This window comes from Pundamilia nyererei, unplaced genomic scaffold, assembly GCF_000239375.1.
Source record: "Pundamilia nyererei isolate P.nyererei 1_Seehausen unplaced genomic scaffold, PunNye1.0 scaffold00008, whole genome shotgun sequence".
In the NCBI taxonomy this organism is placed as follows: Eukaryota; Metazoa; Chordata; class Actinopteri; order Cichliformes; family Cichlidae; genus Pundamilia; species Pundamilia nyererei.
In genome coordinates this window covers 5,230,239-5,243,766 of record NW_005187409.1, presented here as the reverse complement: position 1 = coordinate 5,243,766, position 13,528 = coordinate 5,230,239, and the positions used below count along the sequence as shown (strand labels likewise).

At 38.7% G+C, this 13,528-nt stretch overlaps 1 protein-coding gene across 5 annotated transcripts in view; it reads left to right on the top strand.

Annotated features, from left to right (window-relative positions):
- Nucleotides 1–13,528, top strand: part of mid2 (midline 2) — a 150,659-nt gene that overhangs the window by 105,294 nt on the left and 31,837 nt on the right. For all 5 annotated transcript variants that reach the window (XM_005723114.1, XM_005723116.1, XM_013908266.1 and 2 more), the window contains 2 exons: nucleotides 6,620–6,727; nucleotides 13,313–13,461. In XM_005723114.1, coding sequence (XP_005723171.1) covers nucleotides 6,620–6,727; nucleotides 13,313–13,461 — 257 coding nt within the window. The remainder of the gene's footprint in view (nucleotides 1–6,619; nucleotides 6,728–13,312; nucleotides 13,462–13,528) is intronic.

The following is a 13,528-nucleotide window of genomic DNA, read 5'->3' as shown; positions in this document are numbered from 1 at the left end:
TACCTAAGAGATTTCAGGCTGTGTTGACGAACAAAGGTGGTCGTACCAGGTATTGACTTTCTAGCTTGCTCTAATTGTTTTTTCTTATATGATATGTATGTTTGAACATGTTTCAGTAAATCAATGCACCCATTTTTCTAGAAAAATATAAAGGAATGAGGGGTGGTGTCAATCTGAAATCTACAAGATCTGTTAGACATTTTGTACATCATTTACCACTCCTGCCACAGTTGATATGCGGTGAAACCTTTGCTTGTTAACTAGAATTTAAAATACATTGGTGTGGGCGTGAGCAGTGCTTGTTAACACAGTATGCATTTGTAAAGATTTGCAGTTTAAGAAAACAAGTTGGGATTTTGTAATGTCAAGGTGGGCGGGTAATTTAGCTGCATTCTCTGCTGTGTTTGTGATGTTATTATGGTGATTCAGCTGTGAGATTTTCTGTGACAAAAGCAAATAGTATTTTCAAGATTGAGCACTGCAGCATCATTAAAACTCACACACACAATTCATCTCATTTGTCTGCAGTCAATGGATTTTCTTAAAATGACAGCACAGTGAGAAATTGCAATGCCGAATCTCAGAATCGGGGGAATTTAACAAGCAAAGACTCGTTTTGAGTTTAGCTCACCTCCTGATGATTGACAACTCCTAAAATACTGTCTCTCTACTTACTACTAGTTTTTAGAAAAGGAGAGTTGGATATGTGTTTCGACTTCACATTTCAAAAGTGTTCATAGATAGTTGCTAAACAAATATCTTTGTTTTTGTTTTTATCAGGCAAAGTCTTTTTGTTTTTGAGTGTAACCAGTGGTTTGCACCTTCCATAAACCCGCACTATTAATAATCTTGAAGTCATCACTTAATTGTTGCCTTTGACGTTTGAAAAATGATTCTTAGTTATTATTACCTATCCCTTATTACCTAAATGACCAGACATCTTTCATTCAGCCTGTTTGAGTCCTGGTTATTGCATAGAAACTGCCCTATGTTTCCAGGCAATACACCTCAGAATTAAATATGTTTACATGATAACCTTCAAACAAAGAAGAATACTGGCGCCGTAAGGTTGGATTAATTCCAGCATTATGGCAATAGTATCCTAATATGATAAAGCAGTGTTCCCCTATTATTGATATCACTGAAACTTTTAGGTTATTATATAAAAATCATAATGAACTAATGTTACCATTTTAGTTCCAGCTGGTCATCATATGGTTACCTATATATTACTGTATGACTACTAATTGGTCCTGCTTTACAGGCATATGTTTATATTGTCATTATTAGCTCCATTTGGTCTTGTTATTAACCAATTACACAAATTTAAAGTTAGTACCTCTCTGCTAGATCCATTGTTCATACAAGATATTACTTGGTTATTATTTGGATGTTACTTTGTAATAAAGTTGTAATTATTTCCACATTATATTTGCTTTCACACTCATACCCCACTATTATAACGTTGTGGCCAAGCTGTAACAGAAAGTGCTACCAGTCCACAGTAGAGATGTAGATGAGCATACTTCCTGTTTTTGTTGTTTTACTCTATCCATATAGTGAATGAGCATTGACTTTGTTCTGTCGGGATAACCTGAGCTTTGAATGAAGTTGTAACATATTAAAACCTTTTGCGTGTGTAGTAGAAATAAAGTCGACAAACATACGCTACCTTTAATTAGATTTCCCTGGTGATTTTATACATGCATTATGTCCCATTAAAGTATCGCTTATCTTTTCTTTTTTGGAGGTAAGTCTTGTTAATTCGATATAACTACCAGATGGTTGCTGAGTAGCAATACTTGCTTCAAGAATTACTTTGAATCAGCTACATCTAAAATGATAAATAAATAAATGAACCTCTCATTGGGACTTGTGCCTATTACATCGATCGGTGATATGTGAGGAAAGGGGACAAGTGAGCCACAATCCAGAACATTTTGTAATAATGTGGGACAGTGGATTTCAACATCCCATACTGTTGGAACTGCATTTATTTTCTTCCGTCTTACTCTCCATTTCTCAGCACAATTGTGTGCTGGATGTCTTGATTTATCTGAGGAAGATTACCAGCAGTAGATCAGCTATGCAGATATGGTGTTTATTTGCTGTGGTTCAGTACAGGCTATAGGATGTCAACTTGATGAGAACTGTGGTAGCTTATTAGAGAGAAATATGTGCTGCCAGTTGTACCCAACTGTAACATTACTCAGCTGATATCTGCATTTGCTTTTGCTAAAATAATGTCATTATAATAGCATATACAAACATGCTTGTCAGATGTACTTTTAATAATTAGTAGAAAGCACTGAAAAGGATGCGGTTAAGTCGAAGCTGCATTAATGAGGAGGATATTCTATATTAACATTATTATTATATTACTATTGACTAAAGTAATAATCCTTATAAATCATAATTCCATTTAGTTTGCCTAATATATTGTATTCAAATACTTTTATTTATCCGATGTTGGAGAGTTTAATAATTTCCCAAAGACAGATTAAATAGAGCAAATTAGAACATGTGTTAAACATAATTATCATCAACCAAACGTTTTTAAGAAATTTGAAAGTGAGATATTTTTTATTGAATTTTAGCACCCTGACTAGTTTTCACAAATATTTTAAGAGCAGGAGCAGGTGAAAGGTTTCTTAACACTTGCTATATGTGGTTATTCTTCCAATAACAGACCTTAACTTGAAGTTGGCACAGTGCTTTTTAGTATACCTGCAGAGGAGTCTAATAATGCCTAATTTGAGTGAGGTTAAAAGAGAGAGAGAGAGACGGAGAGAAGGGGGAACGAGGAGGGAACAATTTTCCATAACTACGTTGCTAAGTAGCCCAGTCGTAATTCACAGTGACCCAGGATAGTTGCATTCATCCTGCTTAATTACGAAGCTGCAGTCATAAAATGGCTTTTTGCAGAACTGTGTTGTTTGTGTTTGTGTGCCCCTGTGATTTTCTCTCCATGTGAGGGCCTACTTTGGCTCAAAGCCATCCTTAAGAGGATCCAGTACTGTGCAAGTCTTAAACCACCTTGCATTTCTTTATAGTTTTCTTGCAAGAAGCCAGATTTTTTGTAAAAAAAAGATTTATGTGGTTTTGAGCAATAGTTGTGCAGGAAAAATCTTCTCTGTGTGCACCCAACTCAAGGGATAAACCAATTTGCGTCTACACATAACAGATTTGACATTTTCAGTACAAAACTTACTAGAAATGACAAATAGGGCATAGTTTGACGGATATAATGATTACTTTTGCAATGAAAAGGGAATTCGAAAAGAGACGTTAGCCAAAAACTTGGCACATCTCAGCATTGTGTGCAATGTGCCCTTAAAATATTTGAGGAAACTTTTGAGCAGCTACTTCTATCAATAAATTAATCATCTTAATCTTCATCAATAGTAATAATGTTTTTATAGTCTTAATAATAATTTGAGAAATAGCTAATTGGGGTGAGTGATAGTAGATAAACAGTTACGTCTAACTGGCTGTCCCCCTACTCATGTTAAGGTTAACATGTGTACCAGCCAGGTTAACATTGAGGGAAACTCTTTAATATTTAATTGTTATTGAATCAGAACCTTTACTGACCTCTCGAAGTTCTTCATAAAGACTGGGTGGTCAGTGCTTCCCAACCCTGAACTAAGACACATATTTCATATTAGAAAAGTCACATGGCACACCACCAAATGTAATTTCTTCTGTCTTACTGGCAGTTGGCATTGGCAACCCTTTTAATTAGAGCAGGTAGTTGCACTGCCCTCTAGTGGAAGAGAATGTAATTGTTCTGCCCGTTACTCACGCCGATCACTAATCAGATTGAACCAGATAATCTTCCACGGCACACCTGTCTATACTATCTACAGAACTAAAAAAATTACCTAGTAATGTTGCTTTCTCACAATTTGGTGTGAAAAGGTACTGTATGCGTTGGTACTGTTGACATCTCTAAATATATATATATGGATTATTTTCTGTTATTGAACAGTTTAGAAACACACAGTCCAATGAATTCCTTTGATCATATCAGTCGATCGGTGGATAAGTAAGAGATCATAATGTGCATCTACGTCATTCTGTATATTTTTAATAACATTAAGAAAACACTTCTTAATCAAGGTGATTTTTTTTTGTTTGTATGTAAAAAAAATCTACTCATTTAAATCTACTCTATCCCACATGAGCATTTATCTTTGTAAATCCTGCTCTGCTGTATTTTGTTATCACTGCTGTGATCTTTAATTTAAATGTCATCATTGCACCTCTGTAAGATTGCGTGTGCCACAGTAAAAGAGGTCTCCTCGCAGTGTATCTCCTTGTGTACTACTGTGTTATGGTTGCCAGCCAAGAACAAAAGTGCTCTTGCCACAGTCCCTTCCCTGCAGGAAACACTCACCTGTAGCTTTTTGTGACAACAAACGCTACAGCAGCTAGCGAAGCAGCTCAAGGAACACTGTTCTCTGTGAATGTTTGTGGCCTCTGAAAACGTCTTATTTGAAGTGAAATTTCTAGCCTCTTGTCTGAATTTTCTCAATAACTCTGAAGTTGCCAGTTTGGGTGAAAAATTCCCACTGTCACCCTGCTGGGTTCGTTTTATTTCTTTTTATTCTGGAGAATATTTGTAATTTCTGTAATGGTTTGAAGTGACTCCTACAGACAAAATCACTCATCAAGATATAGAGGTTGCACTTACAGTAAACCTCTGCACAGGTGTAAATACAGCCAATTACATCTCTGTTACAACATGATCTTAGATAACAGATATGAGCTTTGTGCATCTTTATGTTACTGTATGAAACATAAAAATTTTTTTTTAAAAATATGACTATTAGAGCAGATGAAGCAAGTAAGGTACGCCCAGACCTAACACCAGTCTGTCAGGATTAGTGTCGTGGATGAGAGAAGGAGGACCCAAATGCTGGACTCACAGGTAGGTAGGTGAAGGTTGGTGTTTATTGTCGACGGAGTGAACAAACAGAACAGAAGTAGGAAAGGGCTGGCTGGCTGGACGACTGACTGACTGACTGACTGACTGACTGACTGACTGACTGACTGACTGACTGACTGACTGACTGACTGACTGACTGACTGACTGAATGAATGACTGAATGGCTAGCTGACTGAACGCAGGCGGAAACGACAACACAACATCAATGACACGACAAGGGCTGAAGGGAAGAGAGGGCTTAAATACATGACTAACAATGACAACGATTGGAGACAGGTGAGTGAACAGCTGAACATAATGAACTAATGATAAATGGGAAGAGGACTGAACATAATGCACACAGACCAAGGTTAACACAATAAAACAGGAAGTGGAACAGGCAGTAGATAAACAGTGAACGTGAACTGAAAATACTGGGTCAACGACCCAGAAACCCTGCCACAGTTAAGGTTGGAAGTATAGATGTCATTTCTGTCTCTTTTTTTGTACCTTTGTTTGCTCATGAATCAGAAATCACAACCCACTCACTTGACAAATTGCCATTTAGATTTTCTCTTCTCTTTTTTGGTTCAACAGTGAAGTTGGAGTATCTTTTTTTTATGATCTAAACCCCTGCCCTAAGTGGTTCTAAAGCTTTTGCAGTAATTGTATGCATATTTCATAATGAGCAAACTGCTTAATAGTGGTTCATTGTTGAAATTCAGCAAACACCCTTAGTGTCTCCAAAAAAAAACCCTCACCCACCCACACACACAAATTTGAAGATGGATGTTCATTTAGTGCTGGCGTGAAATGGTGAACTGATGAAGAGTTGCCTTGGTGACTTTGGTCCTGAAACAATCACAGAATCTATTAAATTGGCTTGGTGTGAGCATTTTCTATGAGTGATTTAATTATTGTCTCCACAGACCTTTTCTGGGTGCCTTTGAGTTTTCAAATAATCCACCTTGGCTTTTTCTGAGTTAAATAAACATGTTTTTTTAAAATAGTGTAACTCTAATCATTTAATGCACCATTTTTGTAATAAATTCATGCTGCATACAAGTATAAAACAGTGTTTCAAATCCAACTGCACAGTAACCCTTTTTATTAGGAGAGATGGGCTCCAGCAAGGACAAGAACATTTTTGGCGAATGAATAATAAATTCCATCTACAGTGTACATTAAAATGTCGGTTTCTCACTACCTGCAATGCCCCCTAATTGGCGGACCAATTAGTTTGCCATATTTATGTGTATTTATGAATTGTTTTGTTTAACCTTGGATTCGTGTACCTAATATATTGATTTATGATCTTCCCAGTGACAGCTGATGAGTTGGAAATCACTTTTCCTTGTTTTGTTCTTCACGAGTTATTTTTAATCCAGGTGCACGTTGCTTAAGGCACTTTTCCTGGTGTGCAGAATTCTTAATGAAATGGAAAACTATAGGACGTGCTCTGTATGCGATGATGCAAATGATCCTTCCTGCCACTCCGAAAGTCTTACAAAGTTCCCAACGAGAGCATGTGAACGAGGAAGAAAAAAAAATGTGCAGACACATTTTTGATATCAGACACCAAAAGCAAAATATAAGATACATTGAACCTGAGCAAGTCAGTGAATATACAGTTTGACTTTAAAGTGAGGCTGTGAGGGTTTCTTAAGTTGTGTGTTTGCTTCTCTTCAGGTGAACACAGCCATGCATGAAGCTAAGCTGGTAGAGGAGTGTGATGAGCTGGTGGAGATCATTCGCCAGAGAAAACAGGTCATCGCCGTGAAGATCAAAGAATCCAAGGTAAAGTATTATATTCAACAAAATTTTTTTAAGCGTCTTTTAAGTGCAGTCTGAAATATTCAAATTCAGGTACAATCACAAATGTGGCACTGACTGATTTTTTTTTTACCTTTAAGACACAAAAAAACAAAGCTAACAGACAATATTGGCATTTTATTAACTTACAGGGAACCTACTATGGTTCCCTGTAAGTTAATAAAAAATAAATAAAAAGTCACTCATCCAAATGACTTCTTCACTTATCTGAAGAAGTCATGAAGGAAGGAAGTCACTTGGATGAGTGACAAAACATTTCTCCCACTGAAAATGCTAAATCCAGATGAACATGCTACGGGCCATTCAGTCCTTATACGACCGTTGCAAGAGCTTGGTCCGTACAGCCGGCAATAAGTCGGACTCGATCCTGGTGGGTGATGGGCTACGCCGCGGCTGCCCTTTGTCACCGATTCTGTTCATAATTTTTATGGACAGAATTTCTAGGCGTAGCCAAATTAACATAATCAACTATTGGAATTTTTTTTCCTGAATGCAAGTAGTTGCAGTTACCAGTGGATGAGCGTGCAATACCTTCAATCTCTTGGCGACCACGTTTCATCACAAAGCAATTGCCCAGGTCACCTCAAGAAAGGCAACCTGCCTCCAAACACTCACGGCCCAACTTAGACTGACTGTAGTTACTCTCAGATTGGTCAAGGTTTGCAAATAATCGCTGTCTAATTTAGAAATTCAGAGAGGTTGCCATGATATTGTAATCAGTCTGAGTCAGTCTGTGCCAATGAGCGTAACTCATCCTGGGATGTGTCTCTTTACGATAGGGAACTTGACTCAACTGGTTGCCAAGTGACTGTAATCTGGTTATATATAATAACAAGATTCCTGAGCATCTATCCCATTTTGCAGTTAAACTGCTGTCCTGAAAGAACTACAATATTCACTTATTTAGAGTAAATTTTCAATATATGTTTTACATCTATGAGGTTCTGACTGGACTACGAGTGTAAGTAGTTAATATGAATTTCAGTATATGTAGACAGCAACAGATTTCTGGCTTTCCAAAATGTATTTAATAAGCTAACCCTGACTCTTCACTTCAGAGTTAACGAGACTGCAAGTTCACTGCACACAGTCACAAGAAATCACAAGAGTTTAAAGGGCTTGTGACATTAAAGGGAGACACTCGAGGAACTGAGGGGCTGCACCAAGGCCTAGTATAAGATAACTTAAGATAAATATGGATTATTTTGAACTGTGAATCATGCATAGCCACAGTTGCAGAGTCCAAGAATTGAAAAGAAATGTAAATGACCACAACAGGTCCCAATAGATTTAATCAGTCAGAGCAAGATTATCATCCAGATGTTGTATTTTTAGTTACTGTTGAGTGTAAAGCTGAATATTGTTTAAACTCCTGAGATAAGATCTATAGTTAATCAACTGAATGCCTGCTGAGGCAGGCAGAATGTATATTTTCCTAATAAAAAAAAAAACTAAACAAGATCTTTTGTTGTAAATGATGTTGCTGGGAGTTGTTAAGGAACCCCAGGCAGTGTATAAGCCTATCTCTAAAGCTGGGCTTACACTGTGCGATTTTGGCCCATTTTGAGCCGATTTTTCAGTCGTGCAACCGTTTTGGTGATCTGCCCGAATTTGGCCTTCATCGTGCGTCGTGCATCGTGTAGTATACTTGGGGTAACGAGAAGCGATTAACACCTCACGACCAGCTCCCGATCATCAATCGCTTGGTAGTCACGACCGTCGTGAGGGTGTCACCGCAGCTTCTCACACTGCGCACGTGCAAACACATAAACGTCAGTGAAAAAGACGGAGTAGCACGGCAGTACAGCGTGTGATCTGGACGCAAGCGATGAAGGCACTTGTAGAATTTTGGAAAGCTCGGATGAGCTTTGGATAGCTCATCCGAGCCTTTTCCATGTGGCCTCACAAAATCATCACGACCACAACAACCGTAAAAATAGTTGGATTTACATTGCTGCTCAATCACAGCTGCCTGATCAGTGTTTTTCATTAGCAATTTAGCAAAGTTTATGGCGGTGGTGTGTCTGTGTGAGTGAAAGACAGAGAGGGAGAGCGAGCGACAGATTACCTTCATTTTTATGGACGCACAGTTTGAGCACTCGGGTCACATCAGAGCATCGGGCTGTATAGTGTGAGACCCTGCATCGTGACCTACGAACTTCTAACCCCTGCGAGTCAATCGTACAGTTTGAGCAGAAGCTGAATAACGCGACTGAAAAATATCGCACAGCGTATGCCCAGCTTTAAGTGTACCGTACAACCAAAACGAGTTATAGATGGACGATCTTCTGCGTGTGTCATTAACTGAATCAGTCCAAGATTAGACGCATTTTTATTCAGCGTGCATAAACAAAAACAGTGATTACTGGCACTTAGAAGAGAGAGATGATGACTTCGGTGAATTCATATTACATCGTTTCATTCAGTTTTCAGCAGTTCATATTTCAAAAACTTGTGTCGCCTTGCCATCTAAAGTAAGGCAATAAGCCCGACCCACCATCACTTTGCAGAAGCGAATGAATATGAAAGCAACGATGCCGTGGACAGAATATATTTGTGTGGTTGTCTGCTTGTTTACCCAAATATACACCACATGCAGGCTTTACGAGAAATGAAAAGCACAGAGGATAAAAAAAAAAGAGAGCAATAACAGTCTCTCCTCATATTTAGGCAGTCAACATGAATGTGTGAGGAAAGAATGTAAAATGGCAGGAAAGACTGTTCTGAACCTCCTGCTGCTGTTTTAGAAAGTCCACAACTAACTGCACAGACAGATACACATTTGGCTCTGTGTGTGCGTGTGTGTGCATGTGTGTGTGTGTACTCATGCCCATGTGTATATGGGTGGTTGTCCCGTCTCTGACCATGAATAACCCTTCCAGAGGTGAAATTTTAAGTGCTTGTGAAGGATCCAAGGTGGCAGAGGAGCTTCATAGAGAAATTTCCCAACAGTTAACACAAAGACTAAAATAGGTTTGTGTGTGTGTGAGACAGAGGAGTGTGTCGACAATGAATGCAGACAAAGAGCAAGGTTTGTTCTCCTGAGAGTCTGTGCCTGTAAAAGGCTCTCCAGCTGAAGGTACAGCGGTCAAATGTAGGAAGCCTGTATGCATCACTTTGAAAGGTCAAGGAAGATGAATCAAATGCGCCTTGACTAATTCAAATGTGTAGAAGAGAGCAAAGGATAAGATGAATATTGATATTTTACACAGCGACATTGCTACAAAAACACGGCTCATATTATACATTTTATGAGCAAAGTACTGAGATGGCTTCCTGTTGAGGACAGTCTCATAAAGGAAAGTGTTCAGAGGTGACTCTGCAACAGAATAACCGGATTATACAGGCTTGATCATGGTGAGCAAGGTGCTCCCATTCTCTCTCTTACTTCTTCATAATGAGGTCTGTATCTTGCAGAGGAGACTCAGCAGTCATACTTAATCTCTCCCAGCTCACACACACGCACATAACAAAAAACAACAAAAAAACCAGACTATTCCCACGGCCGGGTTTCTGTTTGTGTGTTTTTGTCATATGACTTCCTGTCTTCCAAGCATCTATTCTGCCGCTTTTCCGTCATCTTTTCTTGAAAACTGTTCAAACTCCAAGGATTAACAATGCAAAACTCTTTTAGTGTTACATACTAGCTTTTTTTTAACACAATTTTTTTTAACAATCTCATGGGTCATTTGAACTTCATTTTAAAAGCTTATGCCTGGTAGGGACTCATCATAAAAACAACAGCATTACTGTTGTTGGCACCACTTAAACAACCTGTCTCTGTGTTTATGTGACAAGTGCCTCTTGTGAATGTGCAAATATAACATTTGTCTCTCAGAGCCAGGTCAGGGTGGATGGTCGGCCATACAAAGCCTTTGGCTTTGGCTTGTTTTCAGTGCTGTGGTTTTGTTTATTCTATTTCTTTAAAAGCAAATCAAGGCTGTAAAACTTTAAGGATCCACATCCAAAATCTAGTGACTGATGGCTGGTCATTACTTGTAAAATAGCGCTTCATGCTACCATGACTTACAGATGACATATATTCCCACAGCATCAGCTGGATTTATCTGTTGTTGAGATTCTGTCTTTTTGTATGCAGTCATATCCTGGTTTCATCTACTTTCAATGATAAACAGTATGAAAGACTGATGCATTTGTTTTAATGGCCACTAGGGGATTATAGCTGTAGCTGCAAAAATACCTACAGAAGACTATTTAGTAATTTAACCATTATGTCACTGCTAAATGTTAGCTACAAAAATATGTTTTTCAATCAACTGGAGTGAGAGAAAACGTATTATGTTTATAAGCCATTAATAACACATTGCTTTGTTTTCATATCTATGATTGCACTTTAAGAAAATTCAGCCTCTGAAAAAGTTTTGACTCAGTAAAATGATAAAAAAAAACAACTTTAAATATTGTAGCATCACCTCATAAGTATTAAAATTATATTAGAAGGTTCAATTTCAGCTTTAAATCACGAACTGTAGGCTTCGCACAAAGTAAGAGACACACACACGAACACACACTCAGACCGTGCCATATTGTCCATTATTTTGCAGGAGAGAAGTAATCATCTCTAAAATTGTTGTTTGCGGCCTATGTTGCCAAATAACAATTCATCCTTTAAACCTCCTCTCGCTTCTCCTCTCTTTGCAGTCAACAACCTGCTCAAATGTCATTTTTAGTGACAAGAGATTATGGCGGACTTAGTGCAAGTGCAGCTGAGATGTCAGTTGAAAACTCCATTAAGACTCCAGCTTAACGAGACTTCTAAAGCAGCAGCAGCAGCTTTTCCAGCAGCGAGAAGGAAAGTGGACTTTAGATTCCATGAAAACTTTTGATGGTGACCTTTTAGCCATGTGAACTTTTTAGTTTTGTTTAGTGTTAGAGATTCAAATTAGCCTTAGCCTGAAATTATGATGCGTTCAGTGCATTAAGAGACTTAACTTCATTCTTTGCCTTTAGATTCACAGATGATTTATTTAATCATTTAACAGCACCCCACGCTAAAGCCGGTATTGAATTCTACAGTTGCCTCTTGCTGGCAGTCTCAGCGCTCACAAAGACCCTTTGTTTTGGTTTGTTTTGGTTTTTTACATCAAACTAAGTTCATTTCCAGGATCAGGATATGAGCAGCAATAAAGATAAACAGATTACTTTCATTTCAAATTTGCTCATCGTGGCTTTCCTTTTGCTCGGTGGGAAATTACATTAAAGCACACACGCTAACAAATTACAGTGAAAAGGACTTTACAAACCGTGCTCGTGTCTGAATCCTGACCCGACAACGTCACCTGACTTGATTCGCACAGCATGATGCTTTGTGATGAAAATGAATCAAATTATTATGCGGTTCAAAATCAGCAGTTTCCTGTTTGTCTGCGCTGCTACATTTGAATCATGCGCACCACGTGAATGCACAGTAGATGCGCTTACAAGGTGCTCAAAAGACGAGCTCGATGTCTCTTTTGTTTGGTAAGGTAGGAGGGAAAGAACTGTGACTTTTACAGCCAGTAGTGTCTCATCCATTTCCTGTCAGGCCTCGTTTCACAGTTTTTAAACATGGGTATGTATGCACAGACTGGTGCCCCTCATCCAGTGACCTAGAACTATCTGCCCTTTGATTGTGCAACATGATATTAAGGTCAATGTGAGCATAGATCCAATGGGCTCACTTAAACTCAGGCCCTCTGCTTCTTTTTCTCCTTTTTCCTGTTGGTGCATGTCTCAGATAACTGTGTCTACGACTGCGTTTCTGTGTGGACTCCATAGTTTTATTGTTTTTTGTGAGTAGATAAACATCCTTAATCATAAACTCTAATGTCATCTGCTAATTGCTTCTGCACGTTCAGATTCTTCTGTGGATATAACATTTGATCACGCTCGGTCGTATGTGTTTGAATATCTGCGTCTGTTTTTCTTTGGTTATAAAACTTCAGTTAACTCTGCAATATGGAAAGTTCACCTAGCAAAAATCATCTGAGAGAGTGCTGTCTTTATGTCAATAATGTGTGCCGATGTGGGAAGCAAAGCACAATTGGCTTTTTTTAGTTACTGTCAAAATGAATTAAAAAAATCCACCAAACTGAAATTATTGGAGTGCAGAGGAGGGCTCTTTTTTTCTCTTTTTTTTCTTTTTTTTTTGGATATAGAGAGAGTTTTGAGATCCTTTTTTCCTGAATTTTTGCAGTGGAAGGCACACAAGTTGCCCTGAGCAAATAGAAAGTTATTTTCAGTCCCAGAAGATGAACATAGAAGATCAATAACACCAGTGAACTACTTTTGTCTAAGTTTTGGAGATGGGGATTAGAGACATAGAGTACGTGTCAAGATTCCCGCATAGTAAAAGAATGTCGCGGTGGCATTTGTGAATCTTTTACTAGACCAGGTGCTGGCAATGTCGTCTGCGTTCTCTTAGCTAAATGAAAAATTTAACAGTCGAGTTATCGAGACGGGCGATGTATTCCTTCAAGGCTCACAGTGTGCAAATGAAAACGAACCGCGTGTGTCGTAACGTGGCAACGTGTGCTTTGTTTGTTCCAGGTGATGAAACTGCGCAAGTTGGCTCAGCAGATTGCAAATTGTCGCCAGTGTTTGGAGCGCTCCAGTGCCCTGATCACACAGGCTGAGCAGAGCTTGAAGGAGAACGACCACGCCCGCTTCCTTCAGACTGCCAGAAATGTCGCCGAAAGGTAGGTGGAGCGGCGCACCGACTTATACCACCTGCCTGTTGCAACAATATGCTAATTTCACTTCATT